We start from the raw sequence: 22,996 nt of genomic DNA on the forward strand, positions 1-22,996 counted from the left end.
GGGGGAGGGGTCCCCGGCGCGCTCGCGTCACGCTCCCGCTTCCACCCTCCCCGTGCGCGGCTGCTCCGCGCCTGCGCAGGAGAGGCGGGAGGCTCGGGTGGCTGGCTCCGGGGAGATAGCGCCTGTCAGTCGGTGGGTCGGTCCTCGCGCCGGCCCTCCCCCTCCCCGGTCTCCGGGGGAGGCGCGGTGGAGTCCGCCCCCGGGGTCCTCCGATGGGGGAGAAGCGGCGACGGCGGCAGTGGAGTAACCGAGCCGGAGCGTGAGCGGCCCCGGTGCCCCGTTCCCCGCGGAGGCCATGGGCGACCCAGCCCCCGCCCGCAGCCTGGACGACATCGACCTGTCCGCCCTGCGGGTGAGCGCGCCGTCCCCCAGCCTCGCCCTGGTTCCTGTCCCCGCCGCAGGGGAGGGAGCGGGGTGGCTGCACGCCTCACGTGCTCCCGGGCGCCCCCTCCACCAGCCTGGGTCCCCTTGGCGACCTGTGCCCCTTTCCCGGGCTCCCGCCGCGGCTGGGCCCCCGCCCTCTGCTCCCTTCTCTCTCCACTGGCTGCAGATCCTGGGAGCCAGTTCGGTCCCCACCCTGTGGTGCCCCGCCCCCACACTTCCCTGCCACCCTACCTTTACTCTGGGGTTCGGGACCCACTGGTTCCCCTAAACTTGGCCTCCCCCATCACCTGGAGAATCTTTATCGTGGCTCCTCACCTCCTCTCGGCCCTCTTTCCACCTTTGCCCTTACTTCTATTTTCTTCCCCTGCTCTTCCTCGGCTCCTCGAATTTTGACTTTGCAACTGTCTCGGCAGCCTCTCTCTCATCCCTCTTTCTCTGCCTTGCCCACCCTTGAATTGCATGCTTTCCCTGGTCAGAATTTCAGCCACCGCACCCCTCCTACCGTCACACTGAATCCCACGTTCGGTTTTCCCTATCCCTTCTCTCCCGTTTCGAGTGCAGCAGTTCAGAACCAGGCATTTCCGGTCTCAGGGTCCCTGAATATTACATGACCAACTCTGCAGCAGCGTGGGGCCGGGAGCCCTCGGGGAGGAGGGGAGGCATTTCTTCTCTTTGGAAACTGTAGCACGGGCTGGGAAGAGGATGTTTACACACGCACACGCACACACGACACATGCTACATGTGGTCAGGCAGAAGGTTTGGAAGGCAGTGGGTATTTATGTTAGCTGAAGGCTGGAAGCAATGGAGACCTCTCAAGCTAGGGGCTAATAAGGAAAGGGGTTGAGAGGAAGCAAATGCTGCAGGAATTTCTTGGAAATACCCGTTCATTGTCCCCTGTGGGGTACTTACACACTCTGGTGGAGGAGCTTTCTATAGCATTTATGTTTTTATTCAGCAGGGAGCTTTGGCTTAAGGGGCAACTTAGTGATTTCAAGGTGAACACTCCAGACTATCAGCCAGGTGGTGTTTTAATCCTGTGCCCTTCCAGCGCTCTCACCAGGCCAAGGTGTGGGGAGAGCAGGACTTCCCATCTCTAGGTTCGCTTCTCTGGAGGCCCCCGCTGAGACTGTCTTCTGGCTTTTGAGTCAGCCAGGGAACATGGCCAGTAGTGGGAAAAGGCGGTCAGCCACGCAGGTGCCCCGGATATGGCTGGAGGGGAGAGGGGAATTGAAGAGAGCAGAGTCATGTTGTTAATTGGGTTTCTCTAGGTGACACAGTTTTTTTCTTGCCATTTTCAGGTCATAATTTGTTTGGTGCAATGTTGGGCTATGAGACCTGACTTGCTGGAGATAAGGTGATAAATCTCTGGGGAGAGGGACTGAACGTTGAATTTCTCTGTGTGCGCAAGCACATATGTGTGTGGATGGGGAGAGGGTCTGAAGGCTTTAGGAGGGAGATTCTTAAGGTCAGGTAAGCCAGGGTTTAAACTGGGGTGCCCAAGTCAGTTGGGATATAAGATGGAAATCCCGATTCTGAGTAAAAGTCTCTTAATGTGCTCCATTCTGGGATGAACTTCCACCTATCCTTCCTACCTTGGTTATTGATTAACTGGCTACAGGTGCCTGTGGCTGGGGTGACTGAAATACAATAAAAAATGGGTGGGTCAGGCCGGGCGAGGTGCTCACGCCTGTAATCCCAGCACTTTGGGAGGCTGAGGCAGGGGCATCACCTGAGGTCAGCAGTTCGAGACCAGTCTGGCCAACACTGTGAAACCCTGTGTCAACTAAAAATACAAAAATTAGCTGTGCGTGGTGGCACACTCCTGTGATCCCAGCTACTCAGGAGGCTGAGGCAGGAGAATCGCTTGAACCGGGGAGGTGGAGGTTGCAGTGAGCCAAGATTGCACGCCACTGCAATCCAGCCTGGGCAACAAAGCAAGACCTTATCTTAAAAAAAAAAAAAAAAAAAAAAAAAAAGGGGGGGGAATCGAAACCACAACCTTTGCTTTGAACCTTGTGGGACTCTGCTTGGGTTTCTCTTGTAGCCTCTTCTGGTAGTTTGGCTTGGACCCTCAACCTGGGATTTCCAGCAATTCCACAAATACCCTCTGACCTTAGATGTGGTATTTCCCTTCTGGACTTCTCGGCTTAAAGCAACGTTAGCCTTCCTCAGTTGCCTCTAGCCTTACTCTCTTCTCCCTCCCCTCAGGAGACCTGGTGACCTGCTCCCAGTGCTTCTGTCTGGCCTGCCTTATGCTGTTTAAGAAAGCATTCTGCTTCCTCCTTTCCACCCCAAAATGTGAGGGCTTGAGGAAGAGCTGTACCTCCTTTGGAATGGGACTAGTGAGGGCCTACCTTCTCCTTGCTGCTGACCTTTTCTCAGTGCCTGTGCCCCCCGACTCCACCTCAGAGAGCTGTGACACTGTCAAGCAGCTAGCGTGGCCATCTCTTGTGCTATTCCTGTCTGTTTTCCAGTGAGAAATGGTGTCTCCCTTTACTACACCATCTTGTGTTGGGGGCTGGGGAGAGGGATGAGAGAGGAACATATTCAGTATTTATTCGCTGGCCTTAAAGAGCCCAAGGTGTATTTCTCCTCTTGTTTCAAGATAAGGCTTGGTTTTCAGCTGGTGATGAGAGTAATCGCCTGATATTAGGGAAGATTGAATTGCGTTAATCTCTTAGCCATGTGTGGGGAGGCCAGATGGACCTGCTACTTTGTAGCCACAGCCACACTTGACCTCTTTGAGGCTCCTTTTCTCCACCCACCTGGCTGTATTGTGTGGTGAGGAAAAGCGTGGGGTTTGGAGTTGCAGTCCTGAGTTCAAGTCCTAGCTTCCTCGCTTACTATGTAACCCTGGCCCTGCTCCCCTTACTGCAGATTCTGCCAAGAGCCTTACCCTCTGTAAGCTCTGTTCAGTCCTGTATCGTGGACATGGTGATAGTACTGAATGCAGAGTTGCTGAGGATTAAATGCACATGAAGTACTCAGTACAGTTCCCAGCACATAGTGATCATACGTGATAGCCCTTTTTGTAGTTATTTTTATCAAATGGCAATCAGAGAAGCCTTCCAGGACAACTTTATCTAAAATAGCACTCCCTCCTCTGCTTTATTTTTGTATAAAATTTTATATAGCATTCCCTTAGTCTGCTTTATCCTTCCTCATAGTATTTATCACCAGCTGACATATGTATTTCTGTCAGCTCCAGTAAAATGTCAGTTCAGTGGCCGGGTGTGGTGGCTCACGACTGTAATCCCAGCACTTTGGGAGGCCGAGGCAGATGGATCACCTGAGGTCAGAAGTTCGAGACCAGGGCCGGGCGCGGTGGCTAACGCCTGTAATGCCAGCACTTTGGGAGGCCGAGGTGGGCGGATCACGAGGTCAGGAGATCGAGACCATCCTGGCTAATACGGTGAAACCCTGTCTCTACTAAAAATACAAAAAATTAGCCGGGCGTGGTGGCGGGTGCCTGTAGTCCCAGCTGCTCAGGAGGCTGAGGCAGGAGAATGGTGTGAACCCAGGAGGCGGAGCTTGCAGTGAACCGAGATGGCACCACTGCACTCCAGCCTGGGCGACAGAGCGAGACTCCGTCTCAAAAAAAAAAAAAAAAAAAAAAAAAAAGAAGTTCTAGACCAGCCTGGCCAACATGGTAAAACCCCATCTCTACTAAAAAAAAATACAAAAATATTAGCCAGGTGTGGTGGCGCACGCCTGTAATCCCAGTTCCCGGTTACTCAAGAGGCTGAGGCAGGAGAATCACTTGAACCTGGGAGGTGGAGGTTGCAGTAAGCTGAGATTGCACCACTGCACTCCAGCATGGGCAACAAAGCCAGACTCTGTCTCAAAAAAAAAAAAAAAAAAAAAAAAAACAGTTCAATGAAAGCTGAGATTGTGACTATTTTGTTCATTTTATATCTCCAGTGCCTATAACAGTGTTTTGCACATAATAGGGGCTCACATGTTTATTGAAGAAGTGCCTGTTATAACAAGTGAAAGCGCAGCACAGTGCTTGCTTAGAGAAAGTATTCAATAAACCTCAGGCTTCTTAAGCTTCTTTTTGCCCCTCTCTTATTTATGCACAATTAAGAATATATTTTTTCTGGGATGTTTTTAGAATCAGACCTTGTCTGGGGTAAACAGTTCTGGAAGCCTCCAGCTGAGCGATGCCCTTGAAGTAAAGTTAGGATCATCCAACAGAAAATGTGGGCCTCTGTGTCTAAGCTTGGTTATATTCCAGGAGAACCTTCTGACTTGGAACTCTTGGCTTCTCACAAAGGATAAATATCGGCGGAAGTAGATGGGACAAGGAGGGGGCAGACCCCGGCCTGACCTCTTTCTTTTTGCATTGCTCCTTTTGGTTGACCCACTTCATAAATCAAACAGCTTCTTTTTACCGTCCAGCTCGAAGTTTTCAACTGCAGTGTCCTTGAAACTGTGGAGCTATGCTTAGCATCGCTGGATTGAAATCATAGCATGGAGCACATTCAAGAAGGACTTGTTGCTCGGTGGTAGCTGCTGACAGAGATGTTCTTTTTCAAATGATTTTGTGTTGTTGTGTCTGTTCTTTGGAGAAGTGTCTTCGCCTTCCTCCTCTCTTCATGCGGCTGTGGAGCCAGCACCACTCGGAAAGCTGGCAGTTCTGGGCATGTGTTTCTAGGCTGCTGAGCAATGTGGGACTGCCACTGTGTTCTGATGTGCTAGCTGTCCAAATGTTGATGACAGATGCCTTAGGCAGGAGAATGGGAAGAGTGACCTCCTGCTGCAGAAGTAAGGGCATTCAATAGTAACTTTTTTCCCCTAGAAAATTGCAAAAGGGGGATGGGGCTGTTTGGAGAGCTCGAGGCATTTAGAGTGAAGTGAAATGCTGCTTTGGCAAAATGACGGAAGGAAGATTACTGAGAACTTGGCCGAAACTAGGTGACCAGTCATTCCCCAAACAGAGAGAGAGACATCACCACCCTTTATGCTATGGGACGGGACAGACTGCCACAGTCCTTAGGGATATACACAGTGGGGAGGTTTTGACAGGTAAGATAACAGTAAGGTCAGCAAGGGAGCCAGCTGGCCCAGCCCCTCACTCTTGCCTCAGGAGCTCAATTAAAACTGTGCGGTACAGAATCCTGACTTCAAATCTGGCCTCCATTCCTTTCCGCATTGAACTGTGTGCCTCAGACAGGGTCATGCACAGGACTTGCACATGTAAACCACCTTTGTTTGTCATGTAGGGGACACGATGGCAGGAAGTGTGCAACCGCTCTTGCCAAGCTTGTGTTCTGGCGTAGGTCTGTAGAGAAGGCATGCAGTAACCTCTCAACCCAGAAACACAGAGCAATTCTGGACTGGAGAGCATCTCCAGAGGCCCGTGAGTCTGCCTGTCTAATCTTTCTGTCTCCAGACAAAGTCGAATCAGAGCAAGTTATCAATAATCTCCTTTCCTGCACCAGTCAGTCGCCAAGCATTGGCAGTCTACTGTGTTGAGAATCAGGTTCCAAATTCTATGGGAAGGATGTAATATAGTACTCAGTCCTCTACTAAGCTATTTAACCAGATCTCTGGGGACATCCACCCAAGCAATGCCTTTCCAATCCTAGACACTTTTTTTTTTTTTTTTTGAGACAAAGTCTCTCACTGTCGCCGAGGCTGGAGTGCAGTGGCATGATCTCCGCTCACTGCAAGCTCCGCCTCCCAGGTTCACACCATTCTCCTGCCTCAGCTTCCCGAGTAGCTGGGACCACAGGCGCCCGCCACCACGCCTGGCTAATTTTTTGTATTTTTAGTAGAGACGGGGTTTCACCGTGTTAGCCAGGATGTCTCAATCTCCTGACCTCGTGATCCATCCACCTCGGCCTCCCAAAGTGTTGGGATTACAGGCGTGAGCCTCCATGCCCGGCCTAGACTCTTTAGTAACTGTTACTGTTTTCCTTAGTATCCTACAACCTTCAAGATTGGGACGTTTTTGTTAAACCTTATTTCCATGAATTACACTCATTTTCTGTGGTCAGTGGGAAGTCATCGTGAAACCTGGTCTTCAGCCCCACTCCCCTCAACACCTACTTTTTACTACTATCTGTCTCAGTGTTCTCTTTCCTGGATTGAAGACAGAACAAAAGTGATCAGGTTAATAAGTCAACCCTCAAAGCATTTCTTGATTGCACACAGAATATAGTAAGATACAAAAACATGACTTGGTAGAAGAGTTGGATCCTGTCCATGCTCACGGCCATTCTCTGCTCTCTCCAGTTCTTTTGCCATTCTCCTCCCAACCAACCAGTCCTTGACTTGAGTCTGGGCCTCTCTTAGCTATAGGAAGCTCTTCTAGGGGGTAATGGAAAAAGGGTTTTGAGGCTCTTTGTTCTTACTAAGGGCGGGAATAGTAGAGGGAGGAGAGAAAAGAGGGATGGAATTGTAGTGACCCAAGAGAGCCCCTGGAGATTTTGTCCAGTGGCTAGACAGCCTGAGGTTGTATGTGCTACGTGTGGGTAGGATTTCATGTTCTGTTTGAGGAAAGATCTAGAACTGGGCACAGAGGACACAGTGGTGAACAAGACCGATATGGTTCTCCTACAGTCTAGTAGTAGGGAGAGACGTTAATCAAGTAATTATTTTGTGTGTGTGTGTGTGTGTGTGTGATTGCAAGCCATGGTAAGGCCTGCAGCAGAAAACTTTAACATGCCATGGGCACATATAACAAGAGTTGTTTTGATCATATATTCTCAGGATCTCCTGAGGGCTGTGTCATGGAAAAAAAATTGCTTTTACCAGACAAAACTTTTATAAGACAAAAATATCTAGTTGATTGAGAGAGACGTAAATCACATCAGAAAGCTAAACTGGCATTGCTGCAGAAAGATTAGATAGAGTTGAACCAGCAGGTAGAGTTTGGTGATGGCAAGAATTGGGAGACTCTGGAATGGGGCCATTCTTATGGTGAAGCATTTGGTCAACAATCAAGGGCAAGAAGCCTGAGGAGGGGGTGGAAACTCCAGGCTTAATTCCAAAAGGATTTCTTCTGAATCTTCCTGTGGGAGGGGAAGAAATGGTTTATTTGTTTGTCTCAGAAGTTAAGAGCATGTATATGGAAAGAGCTTATGACTCATATAATCCTCATTTTTACTTACTGGGGGAGGGACTCTGGGTCCTGGATCTGTGGACTTAGATATGGCTTCTCAGAGTCGGGTGTATGAAAGAGGAGGGTGTATCCCTAGATGTTATTAGCCTAAGGGGTGCCTGGGGTTTGGAAGGTAGGTAAGTCGCACAGAAATAAGAACAAGTAGGCCCAGCCCTCAGCTTAGCTCCTGTGGTCTGTGGGAAGTGGGATTCTTTCTAACATTAGCTGGATAGTGTATATAAATAGACAAGACTCTCGATTTACATTGTATACAAGTAAAGGATGAGTGGGGTGTGGAGGGGGAGTGTTACTGATTTTGCATGTTTGAAAGGAAACAGGGTTGGGGAAGCCACGAGTTTTGGGCTTCCTGGAGGAGCCAGACTCTGGGACCAGCTTGAATGTCAGGAGGATGGCAGTGGAGAAGACGGTGGGATGGGCTGTGAGGAGAGTTTGGTGGCACAGCCTGTGGGAGGAGCCTGGGTGACTGGAGAGAGATGAATGGAGGAAATGGGGATGAGCTACCTAAGAAAAAGGGTGATGGTTGGCGAGCGAGGCGGCAAGAAGACCTTTGACAGAGGAGATAGCTGAGACCTCAGGTTCATCCACAGCAGGAGAATTCCAGGGCCACAGGGGACAGGCAATGTGGGGAGTATCTGTGGTCACAACTGGGAGCCCCACCACGTGGAGCCCATGACTCAGTATGTACACAGAGCACCAAATGCTTTCTGGTTCTGTCTTGGGCACTTCCGCCATTGGCACTTCCGCCAGTGGTTTCTTCCGTTGCCTTTGGGATGAGCAGGCCTCCTAAAAGCAGGCCTGATATTTTCTGGTCTTCTGGCAAAGAATGGGAAATTCCTCACACCTTCTTGTTCCAGGAGCCACCTGGAGATTTGAAGGGCTTGGGTTGCCGCGTTGCTCCTAGAATGGCAGGCGTAGAGGAGTTTTCCATGAACAGCGGTCCTGGCGGGGACAGGCTGAGGATCAATAGGGCTGAATGAAGACAAGCCCACCTCCTTCAAGAGCCGCCTCAACTTATGTTTTTTTCCCAGAAAGCCTCCCCGGATTTTGCCAGCCTTTACTGATCACGTCATCCACTTTCTCACAGACCTTTAGCATTGGCTTATGTATTGCCTTATATTGAATAATGTGTTATGGTCTTGTTTTTCCTACCACTTCCTTATGTGTAGAGACTGTGATCCATATCTCTTCTTGATCCATATAAAGATGCTGAGCACACAGTAGGGGTTCAGAAATTACTTGGTAAGAGACGTGGATCTAAGTATGTCTGTGACTGCTCCTTTCCTACTAGATTCAATCCACAAGCAGTACAGGGTGCCCAGTATATGCTGGTCACCGTGGGATTCAAAGCAATACAGGTGCTGACTCAGTGGTTCTCAGCCAGGGCACCGCTGGCCCCCAGGGGGTGTTTGGAAATGTTGAGGAGGGAGGATTAACTGTCTTGGGAGCGCCGGGCGTGGTGGCTCACACCTGTAATCCCAGCACTTTGGGAGGCCGAGGCGGGCGGATCATGAGGTCAGGAGATCGAGACCATCCTGGCTAACATGGTGAAACCCTGTCTCTACTAAAAATTAAAAAAAAAAACTAGCCGGGCATGGTGGCGGGCGCCTGTAGTCCCAGCTACTCGGGAGGCTGAGGCAGGAGAATGGTGTGAACCCAGGAGGTGGAGCTTGCGGTGAGCCGAGATCGGGCCACTGCACTCCAGCCTGGGCGACAGAGCCAGACTCTGCCTTTAAAAAAAAAAAAAAAAAAAAGTCTTGGGAGCACTAATGGCATTTGATGTCCTGGGAGCGCTAACGGCATTTAGCACATGGGGATTGGGGATGTTAACCATCTGGCAGAGTCTGGGACAGTGCATCGAAGAACTGTTTTTCCACCCAGATTGCCACTGGTACCTCTCATGAACTTGTTATGGACACGGGAGAGACCCAGGGAAGGACTGGATAGGTTTCTTCCATGCGGTAGGAAGTAATTCCTAAGTCCCCTGTGTACTTCTTTCCAGGTAGAGAGAGGAATGCGGGCTCTAAATTACCCTTGTGCATGCCACATATCTAGCAGCTTTTGTCTGCCAGCATACCTCTGGAGGTAAAATGGGTAGGCTCCCAGCCAGACTGTAAGGAAGATTTTCATGTTCTCTTTTTACCACCCACCCACTCTTTCTTTCAAGGCACATTTTTAAGAAAGTGGCTGAAGCTTGCAATAGTTAGTCTTTAATTCTAAGTGACTGAGGAAAGAGTCTTCAAGAAAACAGTTGGACAGAGTGCCCCAAAGCCTAAGCAGCGTGAGGCAAAGACAGGCAGGTGCATGCAGCATCTGAGAGAGGGGCCAGCACATCGTCTCTTCTCTGGGGTCTTTTCATCCTATACTTGTCTTTTTGAAGACAGAGGTGTGGTGAATGAATGTCATTACTCACATCTCGGGGAGTGACCAGAGAGAGTAGAAGACACCTTGCCCTCGGGCCGGGCGCGGTGGCTCACGCCTGTAATCCCAGCACTTTGGGAGGCCGAGGCGGGCGGATCACAAGGTCAGGAGATCGAGACCATCTTGGCTAACACAGTGAAACCCTGTCTCTACTAAAAATACAAAAAATTAACCGGGCATGCTGGTGGGCACCTGTAGTCCCAGCTGCTCGGGAGGCTGAGGCAGGAGAATTGCTTGAAGCTGGGAGGTGGAGGTTGCAGTGAACTGAGATCATGCCACTGCACTCCAGCCTGGGTAACAGTGCGAGCCTCCGTCTCAAAAAAAAAAGAAGACCCCTTGCCCTAGTGTATCCTTTCAGGGTGGGCGAGTGGCTGGGAAGCAGCACAGCTGAGCAGGAGGAGCTGGGGCTGTGCTGCAGAGCTGCCTTCCACAACTCGCTGCGTCCCACCCCCAGTCAGGAGAGCAGAACTTGATAGGCTCCTGGCCTTGGGCAGCTAAGGTTTGTAGGAGCTGGAGAGAGTCAGGAGCTGGAGAGAGTCCGCCTAACCTTAACAAGGTCATTCCTCAAAGTGGAAACTACCTGAGCCCCACGTGTCGAAGCAGGCTAGGGGGACAGGCAGGATGTGGATCAGAAGTTGGTTGGGGCCGGGCACGGTGGCTCATGCCTGTAATCCCAGCACTTTAGGAGGCCGAGGCAGGCAGATCACTTGAGGTCAGGAGTTCAACACCAGCCTGGCCAACATAGTGAAACCCCATCTCTACTAAAAATACAAAAAATTATCCAGGCAGGCACCTGTAATCCCAGCTACTGGGGAGGCTGAGCAGGAGAATCACTTGAACCCGAGAGGCAGAGGTTGCAGTGAGCCAAGGTTGCATCACTGTACTCCAGCCTGGGCGACAGAACGAGACCCCGTCACAAAAAAAAAAAAAAAAAAAGAAGTTGGTTGGTTCTAGTAGGTCATTTTTCTGTCTGTCTTCTGTTTGGAATGAAGATTGCTCTGATAGAAGTTATTTATATTTGGCCGGGCGCGGTGGCTCAAGCCTGTAATCTCAGCACTTTGGGAGGCCGAGACGGGTGGATCACGAGGTCAGGAGATCGAGACCATCCTGGCTAACCTGGTGAAACCCCGTCTCTACTAAAAAAATACAAAAAACTAGCCGGGCGAGGTGGCGGGCGCCTGTAGTCCCAGCTACTCGGGAGGCTGAGGCAGGAGAATGGCGTAAACCCAGGAGGCGGAGCTTGCAGTGAGCTGAGATCCGGCCACTGCACTCCAGCCTGGGCAACAGAGCGAGACTCCGTCTCAAAAAAAAAAAAAAAAAAAAAAAAAAAGTTATTTATATTACTATGTGGATTCATTTCAGAAGGGGGTGTTTGGGGTTGGAATAAGAACGGTAACGAACACTTACTGTGCAGTAGCTTCTTTCCTTCTGTAATCTCATCGTCCCTCACAGTAACCCTTTGAGGTGGAGGATTTATCCTCGTTTGCAAGATGAAGAAACCAAAGTTTACAGAAATTAACCTGGAAGTTAAGTAACTTGCCTGAGGTTGGACAGCCAGGAAGCAGCAGAGCCCACATTCAGACTCAAGTCTGTCTCCAAAACCTGGGCTGCCATGCTGTTGGAGGGGGGCCTGCTCCCACGTGGCGGGGTATATTTGAGGGTGGGCACTGAGGGGAGGACAGGAGGGCAGTGTGTAGCTGGCAAGACTACATGCAACTAGTATTGACTTCTGCCTGTTTTTTGGTTTGTTTTCGCTTTTTTTGAGCTGAAGTCTTGCTCTTTTGCCTAGGTTGGAGTGCAGTGGCGCGATCTAGGCTCACTGCAACCTCCACCTCCCAGGTTCAAGCGATCCTTCTGTCTCAGTCTCCCAAGTAGCTGGGATTACAGTTGCACACCACCACACCTGGCTAATTTTTGTATTTTTAGTAGATACGGGGTTTCACCATGTTGGTCAGGCTGGTCTCGAACTCCTGACCTCAGGTGATCCACCCACCTCCCAAAGTGCTGGAATTATGAGTGTGAGCCACTGTGCGCGGCCTGCCTGTTTTAATGGTAAATGTGTGATATTCCTGTGACCTGTGGTAAACAGGCTTTGTGGGCTTACTGAGGACTATAACATTATCCATACTGTTTCTCAGTAAAGTTTTTGGAGACTTTTGGAATATGGCCAGTTTCGTGGGCTGGAGACAGCCTGTATGAGAGATAGTTACTGCCCTCCAGGAGCGCATGGCCTCTAGATCTGTGTCTTAATAGAGGACACCTTTTATTCATATACCTGGGTCTTTCTGAGGTGGGGAGAATAAGTGACCCCAGCCTGAGCTGAACTGCTGGTGGGTTGGCACTGGGGAGCACATGTTGGGAATACAGAGCTCCATGGGGCTCGTACCCAGAACTGAGAGAGATTTCTAAATGTAGGGCCGCTGGGCAGATCACTGTGATGACAAGAAGGACATGCAGAAGAATTCAGAATATTTGGTCTGGAGGAAAGACAGTCGAATCATTCAAAAGAAAGCCTCTTCAGAGGGAGGAGAGGAAGACTCTCTCATTTCCCCCCACCCTTTAAAAATGTGGTTTGTGTTTTTTTATGTGATTAAGTGTGTGTGAGACTTACCATTATAACCATTTTTAAGCGTGCAGTTCTGTGGCATTAAGTCCATTCATACTGTTGTGCAACTGAAACCACCGTCCATCTCCAGAACTGCTTCATCCTCCCCAGATGAAACTCTGTACCCAGTAAACACTGACTCTCCCACCCGCCACCTTCCAGCCCCTGGCGGCCGCCATTCCGCACCTCATCGTCTTTTGTGTGTGCACAGTTGGGCAGAGGGTCTGACCGAGCAGATGCTTAATATTTGTTGAGTCAGCCTAGGTGCATGTCTCAGAAGCCCACGTGTCATCAGCCAACACGGAACACAACCCCCCTCCCAGCCTCCCAGCTCTCATGCAAGACGACAGGCTTCTGAAAGGGATTTTAAATGAAATGGCTGCCTGGAATCACAAGAGGATTGGGCAGTAGCAAGAGAAGTTAAGGGTTTCTGTTCCGTATTCAGTTCCTTTCGCCATCCCCCAGCCATGACGTGCGTTCTGGTTTCTGCTGTGCTCATGTTCGTCATCTTGCTTGTTTTCAGCCTCTTACTTCATCTCATCCTGGGGGTCTGATGGTTAGGTGCTAGAGGAAGTTGGAAATAAGGTCGTTTAGGGGATGAAGATGATAGAATATAACAGCATTTCTGTGTTAGTATGTGAGGGGTGCATGTGTTAAAGGGGGGTCAACCCTCCTGGACCTCCAGGCCTGGACAGTTGAGAACCAGGTCAGGCTCTGTATTCCTCTGGTGTTTATACCCCTGGACAGACCCAAAGCATGACCTGGAATTGATTTTTTTTTTTTTTTTTTTTTTTTTTTGAGACAGAGTCTCGCTCTGTCACCCAGGCTAGAGTGCAGTGACGCGATCTTGGCTCACTGCAGCCTCCACCCCCAGGTTCAGGCTATTCTCCTGCCTCAGCCTCCCAAGCATAATAGCTGGGACTACAGGCACGTGCCACCACGCCCAGCTAATTTTTGTATTTTTAGTAGAAATAGGGGTTTTACCCTGGTGGTCAGGCTGGTCTCAAACTCCTGACCTCGAGTGATCCGCCTGCCTCAGCCTCCCGAAGTGCTGGGATTGCAGGCGTGAACCACCGCGCATGGCTGAGTTGGATATTTTAGAACAGAGATGAGTGCAGTGGCCTCCCTGGCCTCCTCACTTTCCCCCATCCTTGCCGTTTACAGTTTCTCACTGACCTTCGTGGGGAAGGAGGAAAAAGGGAGGGAGAGACATACCTATTCTTCAGGTGACCCAGGAAGAGAGGAGAGTAGGAGAGCCGCCTGTCTTAGAGGTCCAAATACAGGCCTCTAGCTGGTAGGCGGGGGTCGTATGTTAGGGTACACCATTGTGGGCTGTGCCCTTACATTACCAGGCAGAAGCCTGCAGTGCAAAAGACCTCTGCCTTTCCTCACAACAGTGTCCGATTGCAGGGATCGAGGGGAGACTCAAGGACTTACGAGGTCTTTTTTCTCTATCTCCGTGTACAACCTTAGAGGAGGCTACACGGATTTGATGACACCTGCCAGGAGCTGCCCAATACCGAACGGCCCTTCTCACCACAGTTCCTCTTACTGCAGTCTAAAGCCTACTTTTCTCTTAGACTGAGCCAGGTCTGAATGGCAGTCGGTTGTTTTCCTTGGACTGAGTCTCAGTCTACCCCACCCTAATGTTCAAGGTTTGAATGAAGGAATGTTCCAACTGATGACTCCTAGAGACACTAACATCCTTAGGTGTTATCTTGCAGTCCGCCTGGATGTTGTTCCCATCACCATCGCCAATAAAAGTAATAAGTGATTGAAGTGTTTGTGTTGATAGCAGAGCATCTGTGGGCCATCTTATCATTACTGATTTTGAGACAGGGTCATGCTCTGTTGCCCAGACTAGAATGCAGTGGCATGGTCATAACTCGCTGCAGCCTTGAACTCCTGGCCTCCAGTGATCCTCCCACCTCTGCCCCCCAAGGTGCTAGGATGACAAGTGTGAGCCACCATGCTCGGCCCCATCTTAACATTTCAAAAGGTGCCAGCACTCAGTCAAGGTCTCAGAGCTAGTGAGAGCTGACTTCCCATACTCATGTCTCATGACTCTTGCCACATTGCGCAGTCCCCACCAGAAACAAAGATCTCATGTGAGATTGGTCAGTGTGGGGTCCAAAGTGTAGTCTTTGCAGATTAGGTGTGTTTCACAAGTTAACAATGCACATACCTGCTGCTGCCCGGATCTCCTGTCCTGGCCTCATAACCTCCTCAGGTGGCCCAAATTGCCCATCTCTAAAGAACTGTCAGTGGAAGGCCTGCTAACACAATGGGCTGTTTGACTTTGCCTTTGAGGCAGTGTGATCCATGGAGTGTGCATGGCATGAGGAGCTGGGCAACCTGGTTCTAGTTTCGGTTCCATTTCATTCATTCATTCATGCATTCATTCATTCATTTAGATGGAGTCTCGCTCAGGCTGGAGTGCAGTGGCGCAGTCTCAGCTCACTGCATCCTCTGCCTCCCGGGTTCAAGTGATTCTCCTGCCTCAGCCTCTAGCGTAGCTGAGATTACAGGCTCCCACCACCATGCCTGACTAGGTGAGCTGAAGCTGGTTTGAATCCAAGTCTGTCTCCACAGCCTACACAGTTGCAGGGAGTGTTTCCCGAGGGCTGTAGGATGATAGGATCCCTAATATCCCTTCAGGCCCAGGAGTCCTTCTTTCTTCCTAAAACTTTTTGAGTGCCTACTATGAGACAGAGCCAGCCCCCTGTCGTAGAGGTCAAAATATGCTTTATTTGTTCTCACACTGACTTAAACATATGAATATATCAAATGTGTAATTTGCAGTGTTCTGTATATAAGGAAAAGTGAGGTGGTGACTGTGTGTTAAGCTGGGAGGAGCTGAGAGAAACGGGGGGTGCCAGTGACCAGGGCAGGTGGTGTCTCACAGCTGGTCTGGGAAACACCAGTTCCTACTGTGTGGAGAGATCTCAGGTTGAGTACAGTGTCGGAGTGTGGGCATGGAGCCCAGCATCCATGGGAAGGACACAAAAAAAATAAAGGGAAGTTTCAGAAAAAGCTCTGGGCCCAGTACAGTGGCTCATGCCTGTATTCCCAGCACTTTGGGAGGCAGAGGTGGGTGGAGTGCTTGAGCTCAGGAGCTTGAGACCAGCCTGGGCAACGTATAGACCTCGTCTCTGTTAAAAGGAGAGAGAGGGAGGAGAGAGAAGGGAAGAAGGAGCGAGGGAGGACGGGAGGGAGTCTGAAGGACTGTTTGATTTGAAATATGACCTTCAGAATACATACACTCCAAAGATGGTTTCCTGCGTCTGTTAGTGCTGAGGAGGAAAAGCAGTCAGAACCAAGTGGGGATTGACTTGTGAAGACAGGGAATTGTTCCTTAGGGACAGAGAGGGACCTGGAATGGGGGACCTTCCCCATCATCCCTCCCTGCGACTGCACAGGCCTTGGAGACAGGTTTGATTCAAACCCCAGTTCTGTCACTTACTATGTGTTCTTTGGCAAGTAACTCATACCCCTATGCCTCAGTTTTTGGGTTTTTTTTTTTTTTTTTGAGACGGAGTCTCGCTCTGTCACCCAGGCTGGAGTGCAGTGGCGCAATCTCGGCTCACTGCAAGCTCCGCCTCCAGGGTTCACACCATTCTCCTGCCTCAGCCTCCCGAGTAGCTGGGACTATAGGCACCTGCCACCACGCCCAGCTAATTTTTTGTATTTTTAGTAGAGACGGGATTTCACTGTGTTAGCCAGCATGGTCTCGATCTCCTGACCTCGTGATCCGCCCGTCTCGGCCTCTCAAAGTGCTGGGATCACAGGTGTGAGCCACCGTGCCCAGCCTCATTTTTGTATTTTTTAGTAGAGACGGGGTTTTGCCATGTTGGCTAGACTTGTCTTGAACTCCTGACCTCAGGTGATCCATCCGCCTCATCCTCCCAAAGTGCTGGGATTACAGGCCTGAGCCACTGTGCGCCCGGCCCCTGTGCCTCAGTTTTGTCCTTTGTAAAATGAAGGTAACAAGACTCACCTAATAGGGATGTTGAGAGGATTAAATAAAAGGGATGTAAAGTGCTTAGTCTGGTAAATACTCATTAGACAGGTGGTAGCTGCCCAACTTTTCTTACTGTACAAAGTTCCCACAAAGCGTGTCTCCGGGGGTTCTTTAACATTCCTCTGCCGCGACTTAGTATTTTGTTTAAGAAAGAGAAAACCGGCCGGGCACAGTGGCTCACGCCTGTAATCCCAGCACTTTGGGAGGCCGAGGCGGGCAGATCATGAGGTCAGGAGATTGAGACCATCCTGGCTAACACGGGTGAAACCCCGTCTCTACTAAAAATACAAAAAATTAGCCAGGCGAGGTGGCGGGCGCCTGTAGTCCCAGATACTCGGGAGGCTGAGACAGGAGAATGGCGTGGACCTGGGAGGTGGAACTTGCAGTGAGCCGAGATCACGCCACTGCATTTCAGCTTGGGCGATGAGCAAGACTCCGTCTCAAAAAAAAAAAACAAAAAAGAAAGAAAGAGAAAACCACCCAGTCTATTGATTTTAATGTAAATGGCTGCGAGTGAGTCAGTGAGCCCCAGGTGTAGATCTGGAATTCTGTGGGCTTGGCTCCCCTTTCCCAGACCTAGAGCCTCTTGCCATCTCCTGAAAGTCTTCCAGCGTCACTGCAAGGAAGAGTAACTTCAATCTGAACACGAAAGTCCTGTTTGTCCTGACTCAGGAATTCCGGCAATCACTGGGCAGTCACCCTGGCCCTGCGTGCTGTTTTCTGTAAAAGCTCTGGACCCACCCAGAGAAAGCATTCAGCCTGAGGGGAAAACCTGTGCCTCACCCTTGGGGATACACAGCTTTGTTGGGATGTGGGAGACAAGATGTTCGCACAAAAATGTATAAAAAGCTTTATTGAAAGGCACAGATTCAGGGCTGGGTGGCTCAGGATGCTGGGCTCCTTACTCTGCCTTGCCTGGAGATTGAGATTCCTGCCTTGAGTCTTTGTGTACTCCCCACCCCTGTTCCTCGCTTGGTTAACTCTTGCTTGTCCCTGTGGTCTCAGCTTTTTTTTTTTTTTTTTTTTTTAGTTGGAGTTTTGCTCTTGTTGCCCAGGCCAGAGTGCAATGGTGCCATCTTGGCTCATCGCAACCTCCATCTCCTGGTTTAAGCAATTCTGCCTCAGCCTTCCGAGTAGCTGGGATGACAGGTGCCCGCCACCATGCCCGGCTAATTTTTTGCATTTATAGTAGAGATGGGATTTCTCCATGTTGGTCTGGCTAGTCTCGAACTCTCGGCCTCAGGTGATCTGCCCGTCTCGGCCTCCCAAAGTGTTGGGATTACAGGTGTGAGCCACCGTGCCCGGCTGGTCTCAGCTTAAATATCACTTCCTTAGCAGGCCCTTCCTGGCTCCCTTCCCCATCATGACCTCCCTTTAATCTTTTTTTCTTCTTCATCTTTTTTTTGAGATACTGTCTCCCTCTGCCATCCGGGCTGGAGTGCAGTGGCGCAAGCATGGCTGGCTGCAGCCTCCTTGAGTCGTTCTGATAGCACTCTATACTTTTTCATCAGAGTCTTTCACAGGTGTTATGTAATTATGTCTCTAGCGTCTGCTTCCTTGACTAGACTGTAAGCTCCATGAAGGAAGAAGGGACCATTTCTGTTTTGTTCGACGCCACATTTCCGGTATCTAGCAAGGCCTGTACATAGCTGACACTCAGTGTTTGTTGAATGAATACATGAGCTGGTTCACCAGACCATAGAGTTGGCATGAAAAGTGTCTGGGAAGGTTTCTTAGGATAAACAGGAGAGACAGGCCTGGTGAAAAGTTGAGTGAATACGTTTGCTCCATCCTGCTGGTCAGGAAGTTCCCCTTCTGTCTCACCTGCGTCTCTTCAGCTGTAATTTATCCTGGGTTGGTCCTTGGTGGGGCCAGAGAATATCTGGTCTCCACCCTTTGGAGAGTAACCCTGTTCTTTCTCAGAGTGTGATTCAGACAGTCCTTCCTCCCCTTCCTGCTGGCCCCACCTTCTACCTGTTCTTCCTCCAGCTGACTCAGCTTCGCACCCTCTCCCACTCCTTCCAGGGTCTCTTTTCCTGTCCCCTTGTCCTTCAGAGCTTTCAGTCCTAAATTTTCTCTCATGGCGTCTCATTGGTCTTCTGGAATGCGAAATCATATGGGTGCAGGTCACAAGTTTTCTTGGTCGTGAAGCTTCCCTAGTCTCTTCCCTTGGATTTGTGGACACCTGACTCCCACAGGAGGAGGCTGGCAATAAGGTATAATGATCTGTTTGTGCTGCAATTGAAAACCAGCAGCAAGAAGTCTTATTATTATCCAACCCCCGATGACTGGTGGTGTCCTCCTCCGTTAGCTTGGTATCTGCCAGCCTGAACGGGCCTGGCATCTCCCTTCTGCCCCCTCCCACTGCCATGCCGTGCCCTTCCTTGCTCTCTCTGGTGTCCGCTCCCCAGGGACTGCCCCTCCTCCCTGCCCGTCAGCCTCTGAGGCCACAGATCTGTTTTTCATCTCTTCTCTTTCGCCTGCCCTCCTCTCAGTTCTGCTCTTTATCTCGTTTCTTTCCTGAACTGCCGCACTTCACCCCAAATCCCAAGGACGCCAACAGTTTCAGTAAATCACTTTTTGCCACAGTTTTGCCTTGCTCAGTGGGAGCCAGTTTCTTCATAATGACTCTATGCAAATTTGTAGCACTTTATGGATGTTAAAATGTTTTTACGTCGGTGAATTCTTATGAAATGGGCCTGGGTAGGTAAGGAAAAGAGCCTCCAAGAGGTTAAGTGATTTTTATACAGAAGAGTCAGAACCAGTGCCCAGGCCTTCTGATTCTTAGTACAGTAAACACTAAGCATTCCCTATCGTTCCATTTCACCACGCTGCTGTCCTGCTGTTGGCCTCAGCTAAGAAAGCCTACCCCCGAGTTACCCTCTTCCATCTTAGAGGCTTCCTGCTCGCTGTCTGCCCCCCGCGATGGGGACTTCTTTGGCCCTTCTCATCCAGCCCAGCCTCTGCCCGTTTCTCTCTCCTTTCCACTGTGCTGACTCTTCTCTCCTCCGGGAAGCCTTCCCTTCATCTCTCCTGGCTGTGTTGTCTCCCGACCTCTTTGGGCCATTATTAGTGTTCCCGTTTGGTTTTTGCCAACCATATAGGAATTCCCTGCCTTGAGAAAGTCCACTCTCGGGCCAGGCGCAGTGGCTCACGCCTGGAATCCCAGCACTTTAGGAGGCCAAGGTGGGTGGATCACCTGAGGTCAGGAGTTCCAGACCAGGCTGACCAACAAAGTGAAACCCTGTCTCTACTAAAAATACAAAAATTAGCTGGGCGTGGTGGCTTGTGCCTGTAATCCCAGCTACTTGGGAGGCTGAGGCAGGAGAATCACTTGAACCTTGCAGGTGGAGGTTGTAGTGAGCCAAGATCGTGTCATTGCACTCCAGCCTGGGCAACACAGTGAGACTCTGCCTCAAAGAAAAAGAACTAAGAAAGTCCACTCTGGTAAAACATTGACCGAGCATATAAATTATGAGGTGCTGATTCATGTGACCAGCATGAATTTTCACTTTTAGTAGCTGCTCTAATGCATTCCACTTAAGTGAATATTCAAGGATTATTTTGGAAGGATGGAGATAATCCAAAACTAGTGTTAGAAACTGCTGCATTAAGGAAGGAGGGAGAGTTTTCTAGATAACACCAGCTTTCTTTTATTTCTGTATTCATTCATTCCACAGACAGGTATTGAGGGCAGGCCTGACCTCCAAGAACTTAGTCTAGCAGAGGAGACAGATAAGAGAATCAATCACGAAAATGTAATTGGTGTCATGAAAGGGTCAGTACAGGGTATTGTGGGAGGAGAGGATCGTCAGGGGCACTTCCTGGAGGTGACATTGTCTCAGTGGAGGTTGGGAGGCACGGGCATGAGGCATCCAGGTAAAGAGGAGAAGAGTGATGAACTTGCAAGAGTGAACAGCATGTGGAGACCCAGGAGTGAGAAGGAACGGAGCGAAAGCCACTAGTTAGTGCAGTGCTCCTGCCCCTCTGCCTCATCCCCACGCCAGCAAGAACCAAAAGGCACACCACGAGAATTGGCAAGGCTCCAGGTAAACCATAGCTGGAATATTCAGCTGTACAGCAGTCATATGTGAGCCTGAGGAAGAACCTATTTGGCCCACAGAGGGAAATGGAATCTACTCGGTGGGGGCAGTGTGATTGGTGGGTGCGTGTAGTTGGTGGGGGGAGTATGGTTGGTGGGGGGAGTGTGGTTGGTCCAGGAGTGTAGTTGGGGAGAGTGTGGTTAAGGGGGAGTGTGGTTGGTGGGGGAGTGTGGTTGGTGGGGGGAGTGTGGTTGGTGGGGAGAGTGTGGTTGGTGGGGGAGTGTGATTGGTGGAGGGAGTGTGGTTGGTGGGGGGAGTGTGGTTGGTGAGGGGAGTGTGGTTGGTGGGTGGAGTGTGGTTGGTGGTTGGTGGGGGGAGTGTGGTTGGTGGGGGAGTGTGGTTGGAGGGGGGAGTGTGGTTGGTGGGGGGAGTGTGGTTGGTGGGGGGAGTGTGGTTGGTGGGGAGAGTGTGGTTGGTGGGGGAGTGTGATTGGTGGAGGGAGTGTGGTTGGTGGGGGGAGTGTGGTTGGTGAGGGGAGTGTGGTTGGGTGGAGTGTGGTTGGTGGTTGGTGGGGGGAGTGTGGTTGGTGGGGGAGTGTGGTTGGAGGGGGGAGTGTGGTTGGTGGGGGGAGTGTGGTTGGTGGGGGAGTGTGGTTGGTGGGAGGACTGTGGTTGGTGGGGGAGTGTGGTTGGTGGGAGGACTGTGGTTGGTGGGGGAGTGTGGTTGGTGGGGGAGTGTGGTTGGTGGGGGAGTGTGGTTGGAGGGGGGAGTGTGGTTGGTGGGGGGAGTGTGGTTAGTGGGGGAGTGTGGTTGGTGGGAGGACTGTGGTTGGTGGGGGGAGTGTGGTTGGTTCAGGAGTGTGGCTGGTCCAGGAGTGTGGTTGGGGGGAGTGTGATTGGTGGGGGGAGTGTGGTTGGTGGAGGGAGTGTGGTTGGTGGGGGGAGTGTGGTTGGTGGGGGGAGTGTGGTTGGTGGAGGGAGTGTGGTTGGTGGGGGGAGTGTGGTTGGTGGGGAGAGTGTGGTTGGTGGGGGAGTGTGATTGGTGGAGGGAGTGTGGTTGGTGGGGGGAGTGTGGTTGGTGAGGGGAGTGTGGTTGGGTGGAGTGTGGTTGGTGGTTGGTGGGGGGAGTGTGGTTGGTGGGGGAGTGTGGTTGGAGGGGGGAGTGTGGTTGGTGGGGGGAGTGTGGTTGGTGGGGGAGTGTGGTTGGTGGGAGGACTGTGGTTGGTGGGGGAGTGTGGTTGGTGGGAGGACTGTGGTTGGTGGGGGAGTGTGGTTGGTGGGGGAGTGTGGTTGGTGGGAGGACTGTGGTTGGTGGGGGAGTGTGGTTGGTGGGAGGACTGTGGTTGGTGGGGGAGTGTGGTTGGTGGGGGAGTGTGGTTGGTGGGGGAGTGTGGTTGGAGGGGGGAGTGTGGTTGGTGGGGGGAGTGTGGTTGGTCCAGGAGTGTGGTTGGGGGGAGTGTGATTGGTGGGGGGAGTGTGGTTGGTGGAGGGAGTGTGGTTGGTGGGGGGAGTGTGGTTGGTGGAGGGAGTGTGGTTGGTGGGGGGAGTGTGGTTGGTGGGGGAGTGTAGTTGAGAGAGGAGTATGGTTGAGGGGGAATGTAGTTGGTGGAGGACTGTGGTTGGTGGGGGGAGTGTGGTTGCTTGGGGGAGTGTGGTTGGTTCAGGAGTGTGGCTGGTCCAGGAGTGTGGTTGGGGGGAGTGTGATCGGTGGGGGGAGTGTGGTTGGTGGAGGGAGTGTGGTTGGTGGGGGGAGTGTGGTTGGTGGGGGGAGTGTGATTGGTGGGGGGAGTGTGGTTGGTGGGGGGAGTGTGGTTGGTGGGGGAGTGTGATTGGTGGGGGGAGTGTGGTTGGTGGGGGGAGTGTGGTTGGTGGGGGAGTGTGGTGGGGGGAGTGTGATTGGTGGGGGAGTGTGGTTGGAGGGGGGAGTGTGGTTGGTGGGGGAGTGTGGTGGGGGGAGTGTGATTGGTGGGGGAGTGTGGTTGGAGGGGGGAGTGTGGTTGGTGGGGGGAGTGTGGTTTGGCGGGGGAGTGTCGTTGGTGGGGGCAGAGTGGTTTTTGGGGGCAGTGTGGTTGCTGTGTGCCATCGGAAGGCTATGCAAGCTTGAGCTCTTGCTTCACCTTGACAAACATTTCACTTGTTAGAGCCCTGGCTTTCTCATCTGTTCTCTGTGGTAGTCATTCCTGCCCAGCTTCCCTGCAGGTTTAAGTGCAGATGCAGTCATGGCTGTGAAAGCGCCCTGTGAACTGTAAAGTCTGGGCAGTTGGGTGGTGGCAGGAGGGGCAGCAACTGTGAGAGGGTGAACTTTATTCTACTGATGTTGGACAGAAACTGACTCTTGGGAAGGAGACAGAATCAAATGGCTCTGACATTTGAAAAGCCATGGCCTTGCTTACCTA

General features: G+C 51.3%; 1 protein-coding gene across 18 annotated transcripts in view; it reads left to right on the forward strand.

Moving 5' to 3' along the window:
* The first annotated feature begins 51 nt into the window (after positions 1–51).
* Positions 52–22,996, forward strand: part of MINK1 (misshapen like kinase 1) — a 66,529-nt gene continuing 43,584 nt past the window's right edge. For 14 of the 18 annotated variants that reach the window (XM_008009962.3, XM_008009963.3, XM_008009965.3 and 11 more), the window contains exon 1: positions 61–352. In XM_008009962.3, coding sequence (XP_008008153.1) covers positions 296–352 — 57 coding nt within the window. In that variant the 5' untranslated portion in view covers positions 61–295. Of the gene's footprint in view, positions 353–22,996 lie in introns of all 18 variants that reach the window. The other 4 variants (XM_008009971.3, XM_008009974.3, XM_008009976.3 and 1 more) reach the window with 1 other exon arrangement.

This window comes from Chlorocebus sabaeus, chromosome 16 (genome assembly GCF_047675955.1).
Source record: "Chlorocebus sabaeus isolate Y175 chromosome 16, mChlSab1.0.hap1, whole genome shotgun sequence".
In the NCBI taxonomy this organism is placed as follows: domain Eukaryota; kingdom Metazoa; phylum Chordata; class Mammalia; order Primates; family Cercopithecidae; genus Chlorocebus; species Chlorocebus sabaeus.